The 21,306-nt window shown below is 38.6% G+C and overlaps 1 protein-coding gene across 4 annotated transcripts in view; it reads right to left on the reverse strand.

Annotated features, from left to right (window-relative positions):
* ANTXR2 (ANTXR cell adhesion molecule 2) overlaps positions 1 to 18,308 on the reverse strand; it is a 212,511-nt gene extending 194,203 nt beyond the window's left edge. For 2 of the 4 annotated variants that reach the window (XR_003428808.1, XM_027087434.1), the window contains exons 1-4: positions 17,375 to 18,185; positions 16,650 to 16,721; positions 14,594 to 14,665; positions 24 to 105 (exon numbers count right to left, since the gene is read on the reverse strand). Coding sequence is in view for 3 of the 4 variants with exons in the window: in XM_027087434.1 (XP_026943235.1) it covers positions 24 to 105; positions 14,594 to 14,665; positions 16,650 to 16,721; positions 17,375 to 17,526 (378 nt within the window). In the remaining variant the exon portion in view is untranslated. Of the gene's footprint in view, positions 1 to 23; positions 106 to 14,593; positions 14,666 to 16,649; positions 16,722 to 17,374 lie in introns of all 4 variants that reach the window. The other 2 variants (XM_027087435.1, XM_027087433.1) reach the window with 2 other exon arrangements.
* Between the last annotated feature and the right edge of the window lie 2,998 nt (positions 18,309 to 21,306).

Genomic DNA, 21,306 nt, shown 5'->3' on the forward strand with positions numbered 1-21,306 from the left:
CTCATAAATGTAAAAGAACTTACTAGCTTTAGTCCTTCATGGATGTATGTCTCTCCTACGGGACTAACACGTTTTAAATTGTCCAAGCCTTCACTGATTTTGCCTCTGAAAATAATATAATATCAAATTAAACAAAAGAAAAATGAAGAAAGATCATCATAAGCACCTCTCAAAAAGCATGGCAGTTTTGCAACTAAAGTTTCTTTAGTAAGAAGGAAAGGAAAGAACATGGGCTTTGAGGGCAGATAGCTCCTCATACTTTTTGTCATTTTAATGAGTATTTAACAATATCTGTATTGTAACCATAAAAAATAAAAGTACTAACAATGGGAAATGTCTTGAAAAAGCCAGGCATATTCTAGGCATTTTGAGCTGAGAACAGATATCTTCTATCACATTTGTTTTACTAAATGCTGAGGAGTAAAACATTTTCCTGCATTCAAAAAAAACAAGGATGGAGTAGGTCAACTTAAGTGAAAAAGTATTTCTGCAGCACTCACCCCACCCCCCTACAAGTCAGAAATCTTCTGTGTTATCTGCAAATTCCTAAGGCACGGTTACTTAACCCTTACTTATGGAAATTAACATTTCCTATATTTGTCTCCCAAAGTCTCATGATCTAGTCACTTCTGTGGCTTCTTCCCACCCATCCAGACACCAGCTCATTCTCTTGAATATTGTAGGTACTTAATACATATTCGATGAACAAATGAAAGAATAAATGATTGGATGGATGAATGGATGGATGATAATGGTTCTTGACAGAGACAATATAAATGAAAAAGAGGAAAAATCATAGAATAATCTTTCTCATCATGACTAATTAGCTGTCTCAATGGAATATGTATAAACAAAGTATGACTACAATATTAACAGCTATTTTGTGTGTATAAGTAAAAGACTCATTTTTCAGGTTTTTAAAATATAGATTCCAGACACCCCTTTGAAAATAAATCACAAGAATCTTAAGACACAAATACAAGTGTTGCAAAAACAATCCAAAATAAAGTCAAATTTTCTTTTTAAAATTAAAAGATCTGGAGAGATCTGAAAAATATTATTTTCAGAATTTTAGCCTTTAAATAGAAGCAAAAAAATATCTTTCTAAATAAAAAAGTCATGATATGGTAAACTGAAGTATAATGCTTTAAATAAAACATGAAGAGCATCCACACTCCTGAGGATGATAGATTAAATAATTAACTGTAAAAAGTATATTATCTGAACATCAAGGAACTTACTGGGGTCACACACAAAATTTTATATACATATATATATTTGTGTGTGTATATACATACATAAGTATATCATACACATATGTGTATGATATGTATACATCATACACTATTAAAACAAATGTCAAAAATAGTAAAAAAAAATTATTCTGTCATCTGCAATGTGTGTTTCCAATACTTGAAATAAATGAGTCATTCACCAGAGCCGCATTCACATTTTTAAAGTAACTTATTGATTCTATTTTAATATTGTAATGAAAATTATTATCAGACAAGTTCTCCATCTCAAGAAGTTTCCAGATAACACAAGACAACTTTCAAAGTGTAATCCTAATCTTCCTCCTTCCTAATTCAGTCATCTCTACCAACCCATGTTGATTGTCTCTTAATCCTTGGTTTAAAATCTACCTACTCTGAACCTATCTCTAACTTCAATGTACTCTTTTTTCTAAGGTGCCGCAAACATATTCATGTTCAACTTTTACTACATTGAATAATTCTGTTTCTTAAAAACATTCTACTTAAAAATAATTTAATGAATTTAATTTAATTTTTTTACTTCTTAACTAGACTGGAAGTTTACAGTGGACTATCACCACGTCTATTATTTTTAATGTATCCCCCAACTCTGCGCTAACTACTTATTATGATGCCTTTTACAAAGTAAGTGTTCAATAAATTTTTCAATCTACCATAGGAAAAAAATTTATAATTCCACAGATGATGGAGTAAATTACATAATTTATAAACTTGTTTTATCTAAATATTTATGTTTTAATATCTACAGAAACAACTTAAAACTGATTCTGTCTGAATGCAGATAAAAACTAAATATTTGGTACTTCACAAAACTGAGTGGCAGCATGTCCTCAAGCATTAACGTTTGCTGCCAAAAGAGAAATGAAAAAGACAACTGAAATCCAAGTTTACGCAAACAAATTTTGCATGGTGAAAATCACCTTCTCCATTCAGTTCAGATTCAGCTCATCATTACTTCTGAGGACCAGACAACACCAGCAGAAGACTCTAAGCTGAAAGAACTTGCCAAATGTGGGATTCAGAGTGTTTGGGAAGGTAGGTCTCTGCTGGCTCATTTCACTGGAGGAAGCAGAGCACCTCTTGCTTTTCTATGTGTACCCATACCTGCCACCATAATATTCTAAGCTGCTCTGAATTGCATCATTACTTTTACAGCTGCAGAGCCATAAGAGGAAAAGTGTTCCTTGGCCATAGCCAATAACATCAACATACGTTGAGTCCTGGTCTGTCACTTTCCAGAGTAACTACATAATCTGTCAGCCTCTCCTCCATCAACAAGTGTCACCAAATGCGAAATGGAAACCGAAACAAGATAGGGTCTTTGAAGGATCCCAAGAAACTAAAAATAAGTTCTAAATTTCTCTATTAGTAAATGGTAAACTAAGGGGGAAAGAAAATTATGTAGCAGGTGAAAAACACAACTCATCCATCTATACTGTGACTTAAAGAAAACTCTAAGGGAACGCAAGGGAGAAAATGATAAAAAAATAAAAGAAGAAAAAAAATGGGTATGTTAAGGAGATCAGCTCCAATCCAACATCATCTTAGAAGATCAGCCTCACTGAGTCTTATGGCTTCAGGGTTATGTCTTCAGCTACGAGGAACAGCAATATCGAAACTACTTTGGTGTTTGTTGTGAAGCTGTCGTTAAGGGTGCTGCTCAAGACACACAAAGTCCCCTACGAGGTCACACAGCAGAAGTTTCTTTGCCATCCCTGAGTGATCACTATATACTTCCTCCTTTCTGCTAACTACAGCTATGTAAACTGTTTCTTGCCCTATCAGGAACCCCATGATAAATTTCTTACTCATTCAGAAAATTCTGCTAAGTTCATATGGTTATCATATTGCTACACCTTCTTCTCCAAGATCTTAAATTTTCTTTTTATATGTTATTAATTTTCTGCAATGTTATTATATTCTGTGTAGCTTCAAATACTTTTTGGAAAGAGGCAGAATTTAAACAAATAAAATAGGATATGAAACTACTGTTTTGCAGTTGTTGTTGTTTGTTGTTGCTGAACATCAGGGGACTAATCAACTCTCTTCTTGACTTTATAACTATGTTGATTGAAAAGAGAGAATGAGGCAGGGGGTGGGAGGTGGAGACAAAAACACAGTGACTCATTTTTTTAATCTATAAAATTAACACTTTCAGCTCTGTTAGTATCTCTCAAGTTTCTCTGCTGAGTAGGGAAGAGAAGAGATAAAAGGGAAGAGGCAGGACAAGAAGACAAGAGAAGGGAAGGGAAGGAAACCACAACTGCCATGCACTGTGCCACATCAAGGGCTTTTCTCCATCCATAGAACACTTGGGACTGCGGAAGGTGTGCATGATGTCATAACTAAAATAAAGATGTATTTTATAAATAGTGGCATAATAAAATGGTTGGCAGAAAATTCTGACTTGCCCAACTAGCACAATTAAGGCATAATTTTAAGTACCTTCTACTTGTGACTAAAGATATACATTTATAAATATATCTGTATATTTAACCTGAACTTTTCAATGAGCATCATCTTAACTTTCCAGATTTTAAAGCTCTTTCCAGGTTTCAGTCAATCAGTCTACACACATTTGCTGAGCACCTACCACATGTGAATGCTGTGATCCTACACGGTGATATGAGAATGACTCATGCTTAGTCCACAGCTACCTTTACACCCATCTCTACAGATGTAGTGTCGTTCTCCCTCGAGCTGGATGCTGGGATCATCTGAAGGGCTTTTAAAAAAAATCTCTTCTGGACTCTAATGGAAGAAATTCTAATCCACTTGGTGTGTGCTGGGGTCAGGGTATTTTTTGGAAATTCCCCATAGTATTCTAATGTGCAGCCAGAATTAGGAACCTCTGATCTAATCTAATTTTAAAACCTTTCCATTTTGTTGGAATGCTCTTTTCCTTATCTATTTTTCCAGTCAGTTCTTCAATCAAAGGAGTTTTGGTGTAACTAGGATAATCTTTTAAACTGTAAAATACAATTTCTGGAATCATATGGTTTATAGCCAGAGAGAACATGGATTATTTCCAAGCCCAATCTCATTTCCTCATCTATAAGATAAGGATGAAAATACCCACGCCATGGGGTCATTGTGATGATTAAACAGCACATAATAAGTACTGAGTTAGCTGCAGCTACTATGGTCATTATTGTTGATATTCATCACTCCCCTGTTAGTAGGATTTTGTTCACTCAGTTTACTTTCTTCTTGATTCCAAGGTGAGCAAGTTCAGTAAACTGAGGGTTGAAAATATTTGATATAGATCCAGAGAGGAGGAGGGGAAAGGAAAAGAGAAAAGAGGGAAGAAAGTGTTATACTGAAGTTTTAATAAGGAGAAGGTCTTAGAAAGGAATTACATGGAAAGCTACAGAATGAGATGGGAAGACTCAGGGATTGGAGTAAATCAGAGATGAACTGAAACTTTGGTTCTGCAACAAATAAACCGTGTAACCATCTGCACTTATTTAACTTCCTGGAGTTCACTTTCCATATCCATAAAATGTAAATAAGAATGGCTGTCCCAATGGATTTTCCATTCACTCATTCCGTAGAGATTTATTAGATGCCTACTATCATGTTTATAATATAATGTTATTTGGCAGCTTTGAGCATTCAGAAAGTAGTGGGCACCTGTACAGAAGGACTGTTAGAGGAGATAGACAGGAGAAAGGAAGTGAATAGTACCCAAAACAAACCCTCTTCATTACAGTTTGTCCTCTGCACTGCTATGTTGCTCTTCTAGAAAACCTATAAATGGTGGCAGGCTGGATTTGAGGCAACAGATGGCACAATAGATAAGACTCCAGGCTCTGGAGCCAGAGACCTCCAGCCAATTATCTAACCTTTGCATCCTTCAGTTGTTTCATGTTAAGCAAGGGTAACACCAACACTAACTCCACAGGGCTACTGTGAAAATCAAAGGAGTTAATGCATATAAAGTGTCTGGTACAAAGTGAGTGTCACATAGGTATTAGTTATTGTTCTTTTAACACATAACGTGTCAGGGACTGAGCAAGGTCATCTGCCAGCTCACCCTCAGTTCTTTCATTACATATCAAACCATGAACACAACCCACAGGTCAAGCATGGGGCCTTGGCCACCTTAATTCCCAGCTCTAACACTTACTAGCCTTAGTAACTTTGTGACTTTGGTAAGTTAAGTACCTTCTCTGGGCGTGCATTTCTCCCATATGAAAATGGGGATATTGATAGTACTTATGTAGTGGAGTTGTTATAAAAATTAAAGAGACTATTACATGTAAATAGTTGGTACACTGAATGGCACCTAGGTGTTCAATAATCAATACCAACTGTCTATATCAATTCACGGTACCCCTGTCTCTTACCCATAGAAGGGAATGTAAGTAGGAATTATCGGCTTTGTTTGTCATAGTTGGGAGCCTCATTTGAGAACTTCCCTCACTAGTCCCTCATAAAACACATAGAATTTTTAAACTTTATATTAAGTTAGACAAACTCCAAATCATATGCACAAGTATTCAGTATTGCTCTTGAACAGTTGAGAACCAACAATCCTAAAATGTATTCCTTTTATAGCACAATTTTAAAATATTTTAGGAAAATTGTCATTTCTAATGAATAAAACTTCAATTCTCACATTTTTACATATTAATTCTTAAGACTTTGAGAGTTTGAATTTAATAATACTCTTCAAAATCACAAAGGTAAAAGGAAATGTGCCCATCTATTCTAAACTAACTCAAGAAGGAAATAATGTTAATATTAAAATAATAAAAACAAAAGAGAAAGTATTAATGTTACTAATAAACAGTTTTAATTTATATAAAAGAATAAGAGAAATGAGAGTGAGAGGCTAATAATAAAAGTAAATAAAATCTGTCAGTCAAAATTTGCTGACATAGGTTATGGGTTACACCAAAATCTAAAGACCAGTGCCAAAATTACCAATCTACTTTGTTATTTTGGTTACACACAAGGTTTATTTTATTTTTCTCCAAGCTGGCTTGTTTATTTCTGAAAGAGATTCATCTTTGGAATTTCATTATTACTTTCCTGATAAACTATGGTAGATAATCTCCAAATATGACCTCCATCAATTCCTTCCCATTCTATATGTGTCCACTCTCCCATCAAGAGATGGAATTTATCCCCCATCCCTTTGAATCTGGCCCAGCCCTGTTACTGCTTGGCAATAGAACAATGATATTCTTAGACAGCTGAGTCCAGCCCTTAAGAGAACTAGAGATTTTGCTTCCTTCATCTTATAATACTTGCTCTTGGAATGCTCTTTCAGAACCCAGTTATCATGCTGTGAGAAGTCCATGCCACATGCAGAGGTCACATGGAGGAGAACCAAGTTATTCCAGCTCTAGGTGTGCTTCAGAATCAACAACCACCCTCTATGACTATAGCACACCAGATAACATCATATGGGACAGAGAAACCTTCCATTTGAGCCATCAACTCACAGAATTGTGAGAGATAACAAAATTGTTGTTTAAGCCACTAAGTTTTGGGGTGCTTTTCTATGATTACTGTGCCAACTCCAGGCCTAAGCCTTAATAAGGCATGGGAGTTTCCTTTTTGTACCCTTAGTAGTTAGCTGCCATATAAAAACTTTAACTATCCTGAGACCACCATGCAGAGGAGGAAACCCAACCTAGCCATGTGCAGAAGCCACATGGAGGAGAATGGAGACTCCAGTCCGCAGTCCTAGCTGAGCTCCTAGACAACAGCCAGCACCAGCACCAACTTGCGAGCCACCTGGGTGAGGTCATTTCAACTCTTCTAGCCATTCCAGCTTCCCAGCTGACAACATGTGAAGCATGAGAACTGCTCATTCAATGCACAATATCATGAGAAACAATAAATTGTATTTATACCACTAATTTTAGGGTGGTTTATTATGCAGTAATAGATAACCAAAATAGAAATTGTGACTAAGGTAAAAGATAAATGACCTTGAGAAGACTGACAGTAAAGACTGGAAGAGCAGTGAGCAAATTGTTATTGGAGGCTCAGTTTCATGTTCATGTCTGCTGCATTCCATTGGTTAAATTTAGTAAGCCATAGGCCCAACCCAGATTTTTTAAATTAAATATTTAAATAAAAAATACTTACATACACATATATTATATATATTATACATATTACATATATAATCATGTATACACATGTATGCATATATGTTGTATGTATTCTGTGTTTCATTGGAGGTCACAGAAGAGCAATCTATCACAAAAGCTAAAAGCTTCATGCGGCTATGCTATCAAATGCCAATTTAGATAACTGCATAATCATAAATGCTATAGGTATTTATATCATAGGTCAATTCTGTTCTTTATCCTCAAGAGAATATTAGCCAGAGATATTAGTCCTTGAAATGAACAAAACTGCAAACAAAATGTAGGAATACACAAGAATTTTATAATTAGTCAGTTACATAACATAATTAAATTTCTCTTGGAAGGTAAAACTTAGTTGCTTGAGTAAAATATGAAACATAATGTTCTCAAGATGTTATTCATGTCTATAGAAATGATTTAGAATCCACTTAGCATTGTACTTTACCTGAGCTATTACGTATAAAGCATTTAGCAAAATGTCTGATACATAGTAAGTGCTCAATGAAATTTATCTACTACTTTTGTCTCCTTCCATTAATAAACCACAATATTAATCAGTCTGACAAAATTAGAAAAATTACATGTGGGAATATTTGTTCATTCATTCAAATACTATACCCATCCTAGCTATCTATTTAACTGCGTCATTATATACTGCTATACAACGTATGTAGGAAGGACAAATTGCCAAAAAAAAAAAAAATTATTCCCTACTAGCTCCTCAACTTAAAAATTTTTTAAAGTTTTCAAAAGAGTAAAAGATGATTTTTCCAGACACAAACATTTCTAATACATCCCAAGTTACATCTTAGTAACTTGTACTTTATATAAAAACTTGCTTATTCTTTATTTAACATGTCACTCTAAAGCCAATATATGCCAAGGTCTCTGTGGTCCAGATTCCAGACCAATGAATCCAAGGTAAAGTCCTAGATTCAAAAATATCTGCTTAAAAAATGCCCCACACAATCTGGGTTCGTGAAAATTTTTTCTCCAATTTAGTCTACGCTTGCCAAAGTGTGGTACACAGATCACATCTAAAGTTCACATCTGCTGTATCTTGAATGCTTACACTCCATGTCCCCATTCAATGCCTTACTGGGCCATGAGAAACCAACCTCTGCACTTTACCACCTCAGTGTGCCAGGTCTGTCTTCCAGGCACAAGCAACAATGTATTTAATTTTCTAGAACACACTCATTAAGCAGATATGGGACTTCACTGAAAGTAACTGTTCACATATGCACAACCAGAATCCAAGATGCTGCCATGCCCAGACCTCTCAGGATTACCAAACGTGTGGCCCAAACTGACTTTTCTAAACAGGAATAATTAGTTCCCCAATAGAATCAAAACAAAAACAATAGAGTCACTTCCTCTCACTGAGTCACTGGTTTGTAAGAGAAGAGAATACACTTAGAGGATGAATATGTCTTTGAATTATGACAATTCTGACTAATTGTGAAAACTGGAGAAGGGGGGAACAGAGAGAGTCTGAGGTAGTGCAGTGGTTAGGTAGTCACGCTCACGAGCCACACCCAGGTGTGAATTCTGGCTCTGACTCCTTAGCTGTGTCACTTTGAGCAAAGTCACTTGACTTCTCCAAACTTCTGCTAGAATCCAGGCACACGATGGTGATGGTGCGGTACAATGATAACCTCCAAATCCCATTTCAACCTCAGTCTCCTTTCCAACCAGTCATCAATTAGGCCTTCTCATGCATTGCATGCATTTTATCACCCCAACATTTCTATATGGTAGGAATGATTAGCTCCTTTTAGCAGACAAGCGAATTGGGCAGCAAGAGGTGAAATAACTTGTCCAAAGTCACACAGCTAGTATACAGCTCCTATGTCTTTCTGACCCAAAGTCCAATCCTGGTGTTTTCATTTTAACAAGGAGCCTTCAGGATCCTCCAAGTTAACAGCTGAATATGCTCTATTCCTAATGCTTACTCTTTCCAACCCTTGAGTTCCATTTTGATTCCAAAATAGCTGTCTCTGGCTACAGAAGTCAATAACATTTATTTTTAATTTAAATATTTGTTTAATAATAGTATTACATTGTCATTGAAATAAAATTGAATAACCTAGATGTATGGAAATTAAAAACATGAAGGCTCTCCCCACCCTGAATCTCACTGCTAAGACAATATTGTTGTTAGCAACTTGTTGCTCAACTTCCAGACTTTTTTCCATGCATTCATTATTATACACACACACACACCATAAAAACAGGTAAATTTTTGGGTTGTTTTGATTTATCATCTTTAACAGAGTATTCTGCAACTTGCTTTTCTCAATTAGTATATCTTAGATATATTTTCATGGTGATATATATGGATTTTCCAATTCTTTGAATGACTGTATAGTATCCCATTCTATGTCTAAATTTATTATAGTATCATCAATTGATGAGCATTTAGATTTACTACAATTTTCACTATAATGAACAATGCTGCAGTATTTAATTTTGCACATACCTATCTTTGCACACTGGTGCTAGTATTTCAGTAGGGTATAGTCATAAAAAGTAGAATTGCTGATAACAGACTTCTAAAGTTTTACAGATACTGACAAATATCACTGCAAAATGAATGAACCAATTTATAAATTACCAACTCTTATAAAAGACTATTTTATCACAAGTAAATTTTTAATTCAGATTTAAAGGAATTAGAAGAAATCATTTCAAATAATAGAAATGTGTATATTATTTAAATTTTCATATAAATTTAATCAAACGACTTCTCTTTAATTTCCCACAAGTTTACCTAAGGAATATTTTTTCCTAAGTAATTGATTATTATTCTCAGGTCAAACAATTATATGACTTTTTCAATTTGGGGACAATTATATCAAAAAGAGAGTTGGAAATGTTTGTAACTGATCTATAACAATAAAAATGAGAAAATTAGCAACTATAAGTCATCATTTATCACCTCTCAAGGAGAGAAAATATATGATAGCAGTTAATAACTCAGGTTCTAGAGTCAGACCAACTCAATAATTCATTCAACAAATATTTACAAGCATCTACTGTGGGCCAAGCCCTGTTCTAGGTGTTAGATATATGGGTGAAGGTAAACAAGACAAAGAGGACCCCTCTGCTCTCATGCAGTTTACATTAGGGTTATGGAGATAAAATAAATTGATTAACAGAACAATTTCAAAAAGTGATAACTAAATAGAGTATTGTGAGACGTTACCAGGGAGGTGAGGCAAGATTTCTTTACACCTGATGGTGAGGCAAGGCTTCTCAAAGGAGGTGATGCGTGAGATGAGGCCTCAATAACAAGCATGAGCTGGTCAGGGGATGATCTGGGGCAGACAAAGAGCAAAACTGCTAGTGCAGAGAGAAGGTTGGTCTCTTCAGGGAATGGAAAGAGGGCCAGTATACAAAGCTATGGCATACAATGTTGTAGGAAAGGTTTGGGTGAGCAAGCAGGTAGGGCTTTTAGGCCATTGGGAAATGTGTGCTTTCTATCCTAAACCATTAGATTGTCTTAAGCACAAGAGGGGCATGATCTACTTTACGCTTTAAGAGACCATTCTGGCTAATATACTGCCCACCACTGATTAATTGTGTGTTTTGGACAAGTTACATTACCTTTCTCAGCTTCAGTTTCCTCATTTATAAAGTTGAGATAACAGTATCTGTTACATGGAGTTGATATAAGGGTTAAGTGAAGTAATGAATGGAAAGCATTTTGCACAATATCTAGCACATAATAATTGTTCACTAAATGTTTTCGATTAACTCACTTTTACATCATTAAGATTACATTAAGCAGAACTAAGCATAATTCACTACCCCCAACACAATAGCTAAGAATATCCTTTAAAATTAGTCCTGATTCAAATTCTCTAATATTGAGAGGTTGGATATTTCCATATTGAATCAACAGTCAGCACTTTCCTCTTACCTGATCCTATAATACAGCCCTGAGCTATATGTGTTTGTGTATGTGTTTGTGTACACAAACAGTCCCCTACTGTCACATAGATTATTCATCCTTGTGTTACCTCCAGAGTCTACAATGCTCAATACATCATATACAGATAGGGCAGGCAAAGCAGGTAGGTAGGTAGGTAGATGGATGGACTAACAGATATATGGAAGATAAAAATCATGGGGGCAAAAGAAAAAAAGAGAGTGTTTCAAACTGAATTATTCAAAATAATAATATTTTTAAATCATGAGTATATAAAATGCATAACTGATCATTTCTTCCCATGTGTATTATTCTATTCATGCATTTACATAGTACCGAATTCATGCTGAAACCCTAACAGAAGACACAGCCCTACTGCAAGGACTTACTGTCTTCCAATCTTGCTTCATCTCTACTGAAAATATTTAGCAACACTCTGAGAAACATGAAAGAGGTACTTCTCATATTTACCAAGGTACTGACGAATTATAAGTAATAGAACCAAAATTGTGAAACCTGCTATATTTGACCTTTGCATCTTCCATGCACTCAGATCTCTTAGTGTGACATCGAGAAAGTTTATACATAGAATTCCCCTTTGTAGGCTCTTGAAACAAGGATCCCCAATAGTTGTGGAAACATCTGTTCAGTGATCTTGCATCTAAATATGTGAATGGTTTCTACACACTTAAAATTGTATAATGGACGAAAAGTGACATTATATCCAAATATAGAGGACCATAGAAATTTGAAAAGTCATTGATTTAGTTAAATAAAATTAGTAAAAGAAAAACTAGGTTTAGAAAATAATCCTTTAGGGCAGACTGTTCTGTGATATACAAAAAACTTTTCTATGCATTGTCTTATTTTTGATCCTCACAAATCTCTTAAGAAAACATGGTGGATTATGTCTGCAGTTTATAAACATAAAAACTGACACATTGAGTAGATGATTTACCCCAAGTCTCTAATGAGTAAGTAGCAAAACTGGAGCTCTAACCCAGGCCTTCTCAGTGTACATTCTGCCACCCCAAAGTAATGCAACATGCCAAATCGTGCAATTTGTTAAAACTGAACTTATTTCTATTTAAAAAGAACGAGAGGAGCCAACTATGTTGGGGAAAAAAAAAAAGTGCAAGTAGCATTATTAAAATTCCTCCTGGAATTTTATTATAAATCCTTTCAAGCAGGATAATAATCCCTTTATATAAGCATAATTCCTCCTGATCATTAAAATACTACATACTGCCTAGCTGCAGATAACAATAATAACAACATAAAAGCCCTCATCTCTTGAATACACATATGCCAGACTCTGTCCTACATTCTCCACATTCATTGACTTTAATTCTTACAGCAATATTATGAAGTAGGTATTATTATTATCACCACCACCATCATCATCATTATATAAATGGAAAAAACTGAGGCATAAAGAAGTTAAGTAACTTGTCCATGACCATTTGGCAAGTAAATGGGTTCAGCAAATTTTAGGTGCAACATTACGCTGCCTTTTGAAATAGAAGCTTCTTTATCCCATTCTAACCTCTCCCCTATCAGATTCAACCAATGATAAGGGAAGAATCTCTAGTTGAGATGAACATGATTTAAACCCTTTCCATGCACGTTTATGCAATACCAATCTTGCCGACCTGTGACTATACTTTATCAAAGTGCTGAAGGATTCACATGTAAAGTACCTAACAGAGAAACTGGCACAATGTACGCAGCTGACAATTACTGAGAGTCTACTGTGTGTTTGGCATTATTCTAAATCCTTTTCTCTATACATACTCCATAAATGTTAACTTGGTTCTTTTTTTGTCCTAATGGATAGGCTGAATCAAAAGTTGTTTCTTTGGAAATTAAGCTGGGCAATAGAGAAAACTTCTTTTCATGAAGGCAAGGACTGTTATATCAATGGGTATAAAAAGCTGTTGTATATGGGTTGTTAGGGACTACTGTTGCTCTGGCCCTTGATGAGACCCAGATGCACATAAAAATGTATGAGAGGAAATATAAATGAGGAGACTGAGGTCATAAGATGGACTCCCCACCTACAGAGAGATTTCCTCTCCAGGAAAAGTAAAACTTAAAGCACAAAGAAATTAGAAGTTTGATTGATTTTCCAAATCAATTATGTGAATTTTAAATGTTATCTCCCTGAGTTCCTTTAAATATTATGCTTTCTCGACACTTTTTTTTTTTTTGTGGTATGCGGGCCTCTCACTGTTGTGGCCTCTCCCGTTGCAGAGCACAGGCTCCGGACGCGCAGGCTCAGCGGCCATGGCTCACGGGCCCAGCCGCTCCGCGGCATGTGGGATCTTCCCGGACCGGGTCACGAACCCGTGTCCCCTGCATCGGTAGGCAGAATCTCAACCACTGCACCACCAGGGAAGCCCTCTTGACATTTTTAAAGAAAAAAAAAAAAAAAAAAACTTTAAAGACAAAACTTTTCAGAAATCCACATATTATGTGAAAAAAGATACAACAGCCTCCCTTGCTAAAACTACAGTTTGGAGAAATTTGATTTCAAAATAACACTAACCCATTCATTTATTCAACAAGAATTGAGCAAGAACTATCTTGCATACTTTGTGTTAAATGAAGTAGACATAAAAATGAAGTAGAAAATCTCCCTTCCCACTATGGAAAGAACCACTCTTTAAAATATGTCAAAGACTATTTCTAACTTGCCACAGTGATGGGTCCAAATGACACAGAGATGGTCATATAAAATACTATGATATTGGTTTGGGGAAAAAAAATACATACACACACACACACACACACGAAAATGAAAGCAAGTTCCTTTATAAAGGTAAACATATTCAGCATCAGTGGACCTCAGAGTAAGACTGGAGATTCAGGACGTCTGCTCAATCTAGTAGATTATCCAAATGGATCCATATCTTTCTCCTCCCTAAAATTCTTCCAATTCCTGGTTGATTAATATATTACATCTAAACATGAAAGATGTAGAACTACTTACAGTAACAGAGAGGGGAAAAGTGGGAGGTAGTAAATACACAACTAAGGCAGAGACATGGGTTTCATTGTACATTCCACAGCCAATATGAACGATATCGATTTTCAGATTACCTGCTCTTTTATATTATTCATACCTCCTTTTCCCTCTATTAGTGAAGAGAACGAAATTGTCTGTGCACTTGCTTGATTCCACTGAGAGGCCTGAATCACCACTTGGAAATATCAGTCATTCCTTTAAGATTAGTCTCTACTAAAAGCCTGCAGTGAAACGATAATGCACTAACCTGTCTCCAGTTAATGGCAAAATAATGGTTGCTTGAGAAGAAAACACAATGAAAGATAATCTCATTTGAGGGCTGCAAAATAAGAAAAGAGGCAGTTAAAACATTTTTAAAAGAAATATTGATATAATACAGATGTATAGCTAGGGAGTCTCATTTAAAATCAGTCTCACTGAATGGTTCAGGCTTCTTTTAAATGGAACTCCCTAAGCAGATACACTTAACTCTGCTCAACATTACTGCATAGGTCATTTTGGATTTAGTCAGTGCTTCTCAGCACTCAAGCACTCCTCCCTGACCCATAGGACTGTTTAGGTAGAGGCTAACTAGAAAGATGAATTGTAGGCCAATGGAAAATTTTTTGGTAGAAAGTGCTTCTTCCTTTGATGTTCTATCTCATCTCCTTCTAAGAGGCCAATCCCTTCAGAGTGATCATCATTAGCAATTTTAGGGCTGGAGAGCAGTCCGTGTGATTTAATTACCACAGCTATGAAAAGGAGTTCATACAGAAGTTATCCTGAAGTAAGATTACTTAAAGAGTGTCATGGGCAATGTGGAACAGAAGAACAAATCACATTTTCAATTTTCCAAGTCTCAAATATCACACTCCAGTTGGCAACAACTGCCCTGGTTAGCTACACCTTTTAGGCTTTAAGCCTTGATCTCACAGAATGGTTCTAGTTTCGAAGACACTCTGTGCAACTCTTACTAAGATCTGAAAGGGTTATACATATTTGAAAAGTCATTCTCTTCAGCAGTCACCCTTTATTTACTTTCTACAATGCACTGTTGGTTAGTAACTGAGCAACTAAACTTGAACCAGAGAACTGTGTATTATAGAATTCCAATTTGTAAACCAGACCAAATAAGAGCCCCACTTCTTGGAAATATACTGAAATGACCCACTGCTTTTGATCAAAATTTATGGGACTCTGCACACTCTTGGATTAAATCAGAAAATTTATAAACAACTCTTTCTTCTGCCTTTTTGACATTTAAGGATATAGGGCCTTGTTCATTTTTCTCTCCTAGACAAGTTTACCTCAGACCTTGTCCAGAAATGAGTGTTATACTTGGCTTCTTAAGCAGGAGACTGATGATTAAACATGGACAAGCATACATTTTTATAGGGATAAACTTACTGCTGCCAATAACTAAAAGCAAGGATTGCCTAGGCCTCTACAGATTGTTTGAAGTTACTTGCAACATGACTTTCAAAATGTTTTGATCATCCAAGCCTGTTTTACAGAAAACATTTGGGCTAACAAGACTGAAAGAAGCAATATTTAATGATACAGCTCCTTTTCATGTCCTTTCCATTATCTTGATAAACTTGCATTTGCTCATTGCATTTTTTCTTCTGAAAAAAAAAAAAAGGAGAAAAAAAAAAAAGCCTCAAAAGACTAGTGTCCTAAGGTTATTTTTAAATAGGGATGCCACTAATTCCTGGTTACCTCTAAATAAGAGAGTAAGCTGGATTTCATAGCAGTTATGCTTTTTATAGGAGAGAAACCAATCTTTCCTAGTAAGGCTTATTGCATATATAGAACAGTTAAATTTTAAACCAGCCACACGCCCACATATTGCGTAAACACAAGTCGTTTCTTTAAACACACACAAGTGCCTTTCCTGGTAGTGGGTTATTAACGTGTGTTCATTTGAAGTTTACCAACACTTATTATTTTTTTAATGAGGACCTCAACAATGCTAAGAATTGTATGGAAAGGAAACTATGTTATGGATACTATTAGCATAAAATTTTTAATGTGGTAAATTATGAGAAAGCATAACTGAAATTCAGAACAGATGAAAATTCAGAAAGGAAAAGACATTTGTAATTGTATCTGAAGATACTTCCCCAGAGCCTGAGCCAAGTTTCTGGGATCCAGATGAAAAAAGCCCTCAACAACTGAAGGGCTGTCCTAATAACAGCATGTGTGTGATAAGACCTTGAGGCACTTAAAAATCAACATTTCAGTAATGGCTTTCCCTGCAAATGGTTTCCAACTTCCCTCCACATTAAACTCCCCTGCTTAGAAATGGAAAGTGGGAGAAATACCTCACAAATCTCTCTGTGAGTTGCTGGACAAAATTGTAAATTTCAATCCAGTTATTTGCCACACTCCCAGACCTGAAAAAGGAAATTGAACTGATCATAAAAGCAACACATTTACTGGGGCCTAATCTGATCTCTTCTTCAAGCAAAGTAACAGCGTCAGCATCTGAAACTTAGGTGCTACGAGAATCTAGGAAGTCAACCCATCTTCAGGGACCACCTGCCTGCTAATTGTTTGGAGTAGGATCCCAGCTCTTCAAAATAAACACAGCTTTACTTAGAAGGAAACGTAAACCACACTGGGTATGTCAAACTTAGACTTTGCCTAGCTACAATGAAAGCGCTGCGATCAGGATAAAACCAGGCAAACTCTAGCCAGCGTGAGGCGCTGAGGACAGAGGGGCCGAGAAAGAGTCTCGTCTGGGTTACAGGGTCGCAGAAGGCTATCCCAAGTGGCCGCACTCCCATTTCCCAAGAAACTCCACAACTGGCCAGCAGTGACTACCCATCTCCCAGCGAGCCTAGCAGCTCAGGGATCCTCCTATCACCCCGCAGCCCGCAAAGATCCGAAAGCGCTAGCTTTTCGGACAGAGATAGCAACAGGGCACCCATCACCGGGTTACCCACACCCCTCCCCAGGTCGCACATACATCTCAGCCTCCCCAGCCACAGCTCACTACCCAGTGCCACTCTCACCAGAAGACCCTGCATCTCCCTCCCGCACTCACTTGTCCAGGACGAAGTAGAGATCAAAGGCTCCACGGCAGGAGGGCTGCTCCTGGGCGCTCACCAGCCCCCCAGGACCGCTGAGAGCTAACAGCCACAGCCCGGGGACCAGCCAGCTCCCGGGACTGCGCGCCGGGGAGAGCCCCGCCACCATCCTGCGGCCAGGGGTCTGCGACTCCCTCCTGCTCACAGCCCCCTCTGCTCGACTCGGTGGCGACGCTAGGGTGGTAGGAGTTACCAGGGACGCACCCTGGGGTGGGGGATTGCGAGCAGCTAGGGCGCCGGCGCCTGGGTCAGCAGGACCTACTAACTGACAGAAGGAGGGAGACCGGGAAGGAGGGAGGTCCTAGGAGGACAAAGGGAGACTCCGCAACCGCCGCAGCTGCCGCCGGAACTCTTGACGAATCCCAGTGGAAGAGCGATCCAGTCCTCCCCCTCCCGATTCCGGAGAGTTCCTGCAGACAATAAGGGCCCTCGGCGACAGCTTGCAAGAGAAGTTCCTCCCCGGCCTCTGGTCGAGCCTCTAGCGCCCGTCTGGAACCCGGACCGAGAGTTCCAGTCCGCCGGGAGGGCTCGATTCCGGCTGCTGCAGCGCGAAGCGGGACAGGCACCCCCGGGACGCGGCCGCCGCCGCGCAAACTTGGACTGGAAACCCCTCTCTTCTGGTTCCCTTCCTCCGGCGGCCCAACTCCGCTCTGCACTCCAAACTTTCTTCCTCGTACTCCACTCCGGCACAGCGCAGCCGGGCGGTCCCCTTTAGGGGAGGAGGCTGAACTGGCCCCGGGACTGGTGGCTCCGGAGAAGCCACTCACAGCAGGCCAAAAGCGCGATCTGGCCGGGTGCCCGCAGTGTCAGTGTGCGCCCGAGGGCGGGGCCTGATCCGAAGGCCGCCGAGCCACACACACGCACGCTTGTGGGTTCGTGCCGAGCTGAAGATGACTAACGCTTGTCAGTTTTTGGAAAGGGGATAAGTAGTTTAGAAAAACAGATGTCCTCTAGAAATTAAACATCTCCATGTATCCTGCAGCCTCGGCCTATTTCAGCAGCTGTGCAGAGCAGCCCTCGCCATGGTTTGGGAAACTGAAGTCCAGCCATCCCAAGAGAGGCGATGCCCCCCCCCGCACTCTGCCCCACCCCTATGACCACAAGCACACTTGCTGCACCGCTACCTAAGAAAGGCAATTTCCTCTTTTTCTATAAACCTACTTGGTTGTTTCATCTCACCAAGCCTAGAAACCAGCATGGTGGTGGGAATGGGGGTGGGGTCGGGGGTGGGAACTGAACTCTTCAGCAGTGGACAGTTGTACCTCAAAATATTTCATCCCACTGTCATTTATCTCAAGCTCCAGATATTAAGCGTTGCATCTTGCAGCAAGCTAGGCCACCCTTGCCAAACTGTGCAAGAGCAAAAGTTTGCAGGCGTTCGGATTCTCTGCTTACTCATTTTGCATTCCCTCCCTCCTCCCCCACCACACCTGTGACACCTGCCTTCCCGTGACAGAAACTGGCTTTTAGAAGCTACCAATCTCACTGGTATAAACACCAATAATTGACAGTAATGTGAAGTGTCACCTCCTCCTTTTCATTTGAATTAAATCAAGGCTTTACGATCAAAAGTTCATATACTACCTAATCACATACTGTCTTAGCAATTCTATTGGTTGTCTTGAGTATTTAACTTTTCATTTACATAATCTTTGACATACAACCAGATTTGCAAGCTCTCTGAGGATAGAAACCTGCCACTTTAACAAAGATTTATTAAGTACCTACTATGTGCTAGGCACTGTTCTAGGACCTAGAGTTAAGGCTCCAAAAAAGATGACAAGCCCCAGTTTCCATGAAGCTTGCAGTCTGGTTGAGGAGGAAAAACAGACAAAAATACGTAAGTAAATGTCTGTATTAGAAGGTAGTTTGCAGAGATTTAATATATGGTAATATGATAGAGAATGACCAGCTAGATGACTAACACAAAGAAGGTAGCCATTCCAAGAACTAGAGGGGGAAACATTCCCAGCTGCTCCAACTTTCCATAAGTATTAGCTTAGAACATTCAAGAAACAGAAAGAAAAACAGTATGGCTAGAGTTCTGTGTGAAAGAGGAAGTAAGAGAACTAGGCAGGGACTAGTATATGTGCTTTGTAAACTGTTGTAAAGAATTCAGATATTTTATATTGTGAGACTGGAGCCCATTAGAGGCGTTCCAGGGGTGGAGAATAGCATAAAGTGATATGATCTATGTTTTTCAAAGATCATTCTAGCTGATATGACACACTGAATTTGGAGACAGCAAGAATGAAAGCAGGAAAACCGGTCAGGAGGCTACTGCAGGATCAGGACACAATGAAATGGTACCTTGGACCATCACCCCTATAGTGGCTGAACTGAGAGATATGAATGGATGAGAGCTTCAATAAATACAGGTAGATCCCCAGTTTGGAAATGTCTGCCACTTAGGGATGGAAACTCCACTATCATCTACTGGATCCACCACTTTTTACCTGATAGGGGGGTAGGGAGGGTTCTGATGGGGCAAGTGGCTGATTGAGTGGAAGATAACTTACACTTTTGTTAAAAAGAAATGCAAATCCTCCATTGTTTTCAAGTAACTGAGCTCCAGAAATAAAGTCCAATGAGAGGGATGGCTGTATTATAAGCATCCTAATTCTGTGCTCCTTGGTCTCATATCTTCTTAAGGTTCTGAAACTCTGATTCTTCTGCAGCCATCAGGCCTCCAGGGATATGGTGCCACCTCTCATTTCAAATTTAGGGCCAACTGTAGATACATTAATTTCTTTGACTTCCCACAGCAAAACTGGAACAGGCTGACATTTTCAGGAAACTTGTGTTAACAGCTGTTAAAGTTTTTTTTTTCAAGGTTTTTATTATTTACTGTTGGTTAAAACTGGTCTTCATTTTCAGCTTTAGTTTTAATGAAGACAGAATCCAAGATAGCATATACTTTTACCAATTAATATCATATCAGTACCTGACTGAATAAAATCTAGGGGGAAAAATCTGCCAAAAAGTAATGACAAATGGTTTCAAGTTAAGAGGGGATAGAAGGTAAAGAAATATGAGACACAATGCTAACCATGTACTCTATCCTCAGGAGGAAGTATTTTAAACTCACGTTGGCTTCCTCTTCCCCCAGCTTCCTGACTCATTTTCTGCTCAGCTTCTGGGACTCCACACACTAGTCTAAGGATCTATCTTGTGCTAGGCCCGAACTAAAACAAAATACTTTGGACTTAAAATTTGTTCTTTCTCATAATCCCTAGGCCCTCCTAGACTCCTCTCATTCAGTTCTTCTTTCCTGACCCAGGCCAGCAGAGGTGATTGGCATACCAAAGTGTATTACCTTTCTTTTGTTTGTTTGTTTGGGTAATTAATTCTGCCCAGTTCTGGAACTTCTATCATTTCACTCATTTGCTCATATAAGATCTACAGCAAAGCAGGGATGTGGCCTCACCTAGCATGGACCAATAATTAATCAAATCACTTTCATCTAATATAAATTAGTGGGAAGGTCATTAATTACTTGGGCAACAAACTGTCCCAATTTGTTCCAGACTGAGGGGTGACCAGTGACATGGGACTTTCAGCGCTAAAACTGGGGCAGTCCCTGGGATGGTCAACCTTTTTTGGCACCAGGGACCAGTTTCCTGGAAGACGATTTTTCCACGGGTGGCGGGACGGGGTTGGGGGGACAGGGGGAGAGGTTCAGGAGGTAATGCAAGTGATGGAGAGCGACAGGGAGCGGCAGATGAAGCTTCCCTCATATGCCCGCCGCTCACCTCCTGCTGTCCGACCCGGTTCCTAACAGGCCACAGACCGGTACCAGTCCATGGCCCCGGAGTTGGGGACCCCTGTCCTGAAGGACGCTTTTGGCCACACTATTTCTAAGCAATAATGAGGGAAGGTGAAAGCAAGG

Source organism: Aethalodelphis obliquidens, unplaced genomic scaffold (assembly GCF_003676395.1).
Source record: "Aethalodelphis obliquidens isolate GAN/ISIS:26980383/991018 unplaced genomic scaffold, ASM367639v1 scaffold59, whole genome shotgun sequence".
NCBI classification, from domain to species: domain Eukaryota; kingdom Metazoa; phylum Chordata; class Mammalia; order Artiodactyla; family Delphinidae; genus Aethalodelphis; species Aethalodelphis obliquidens.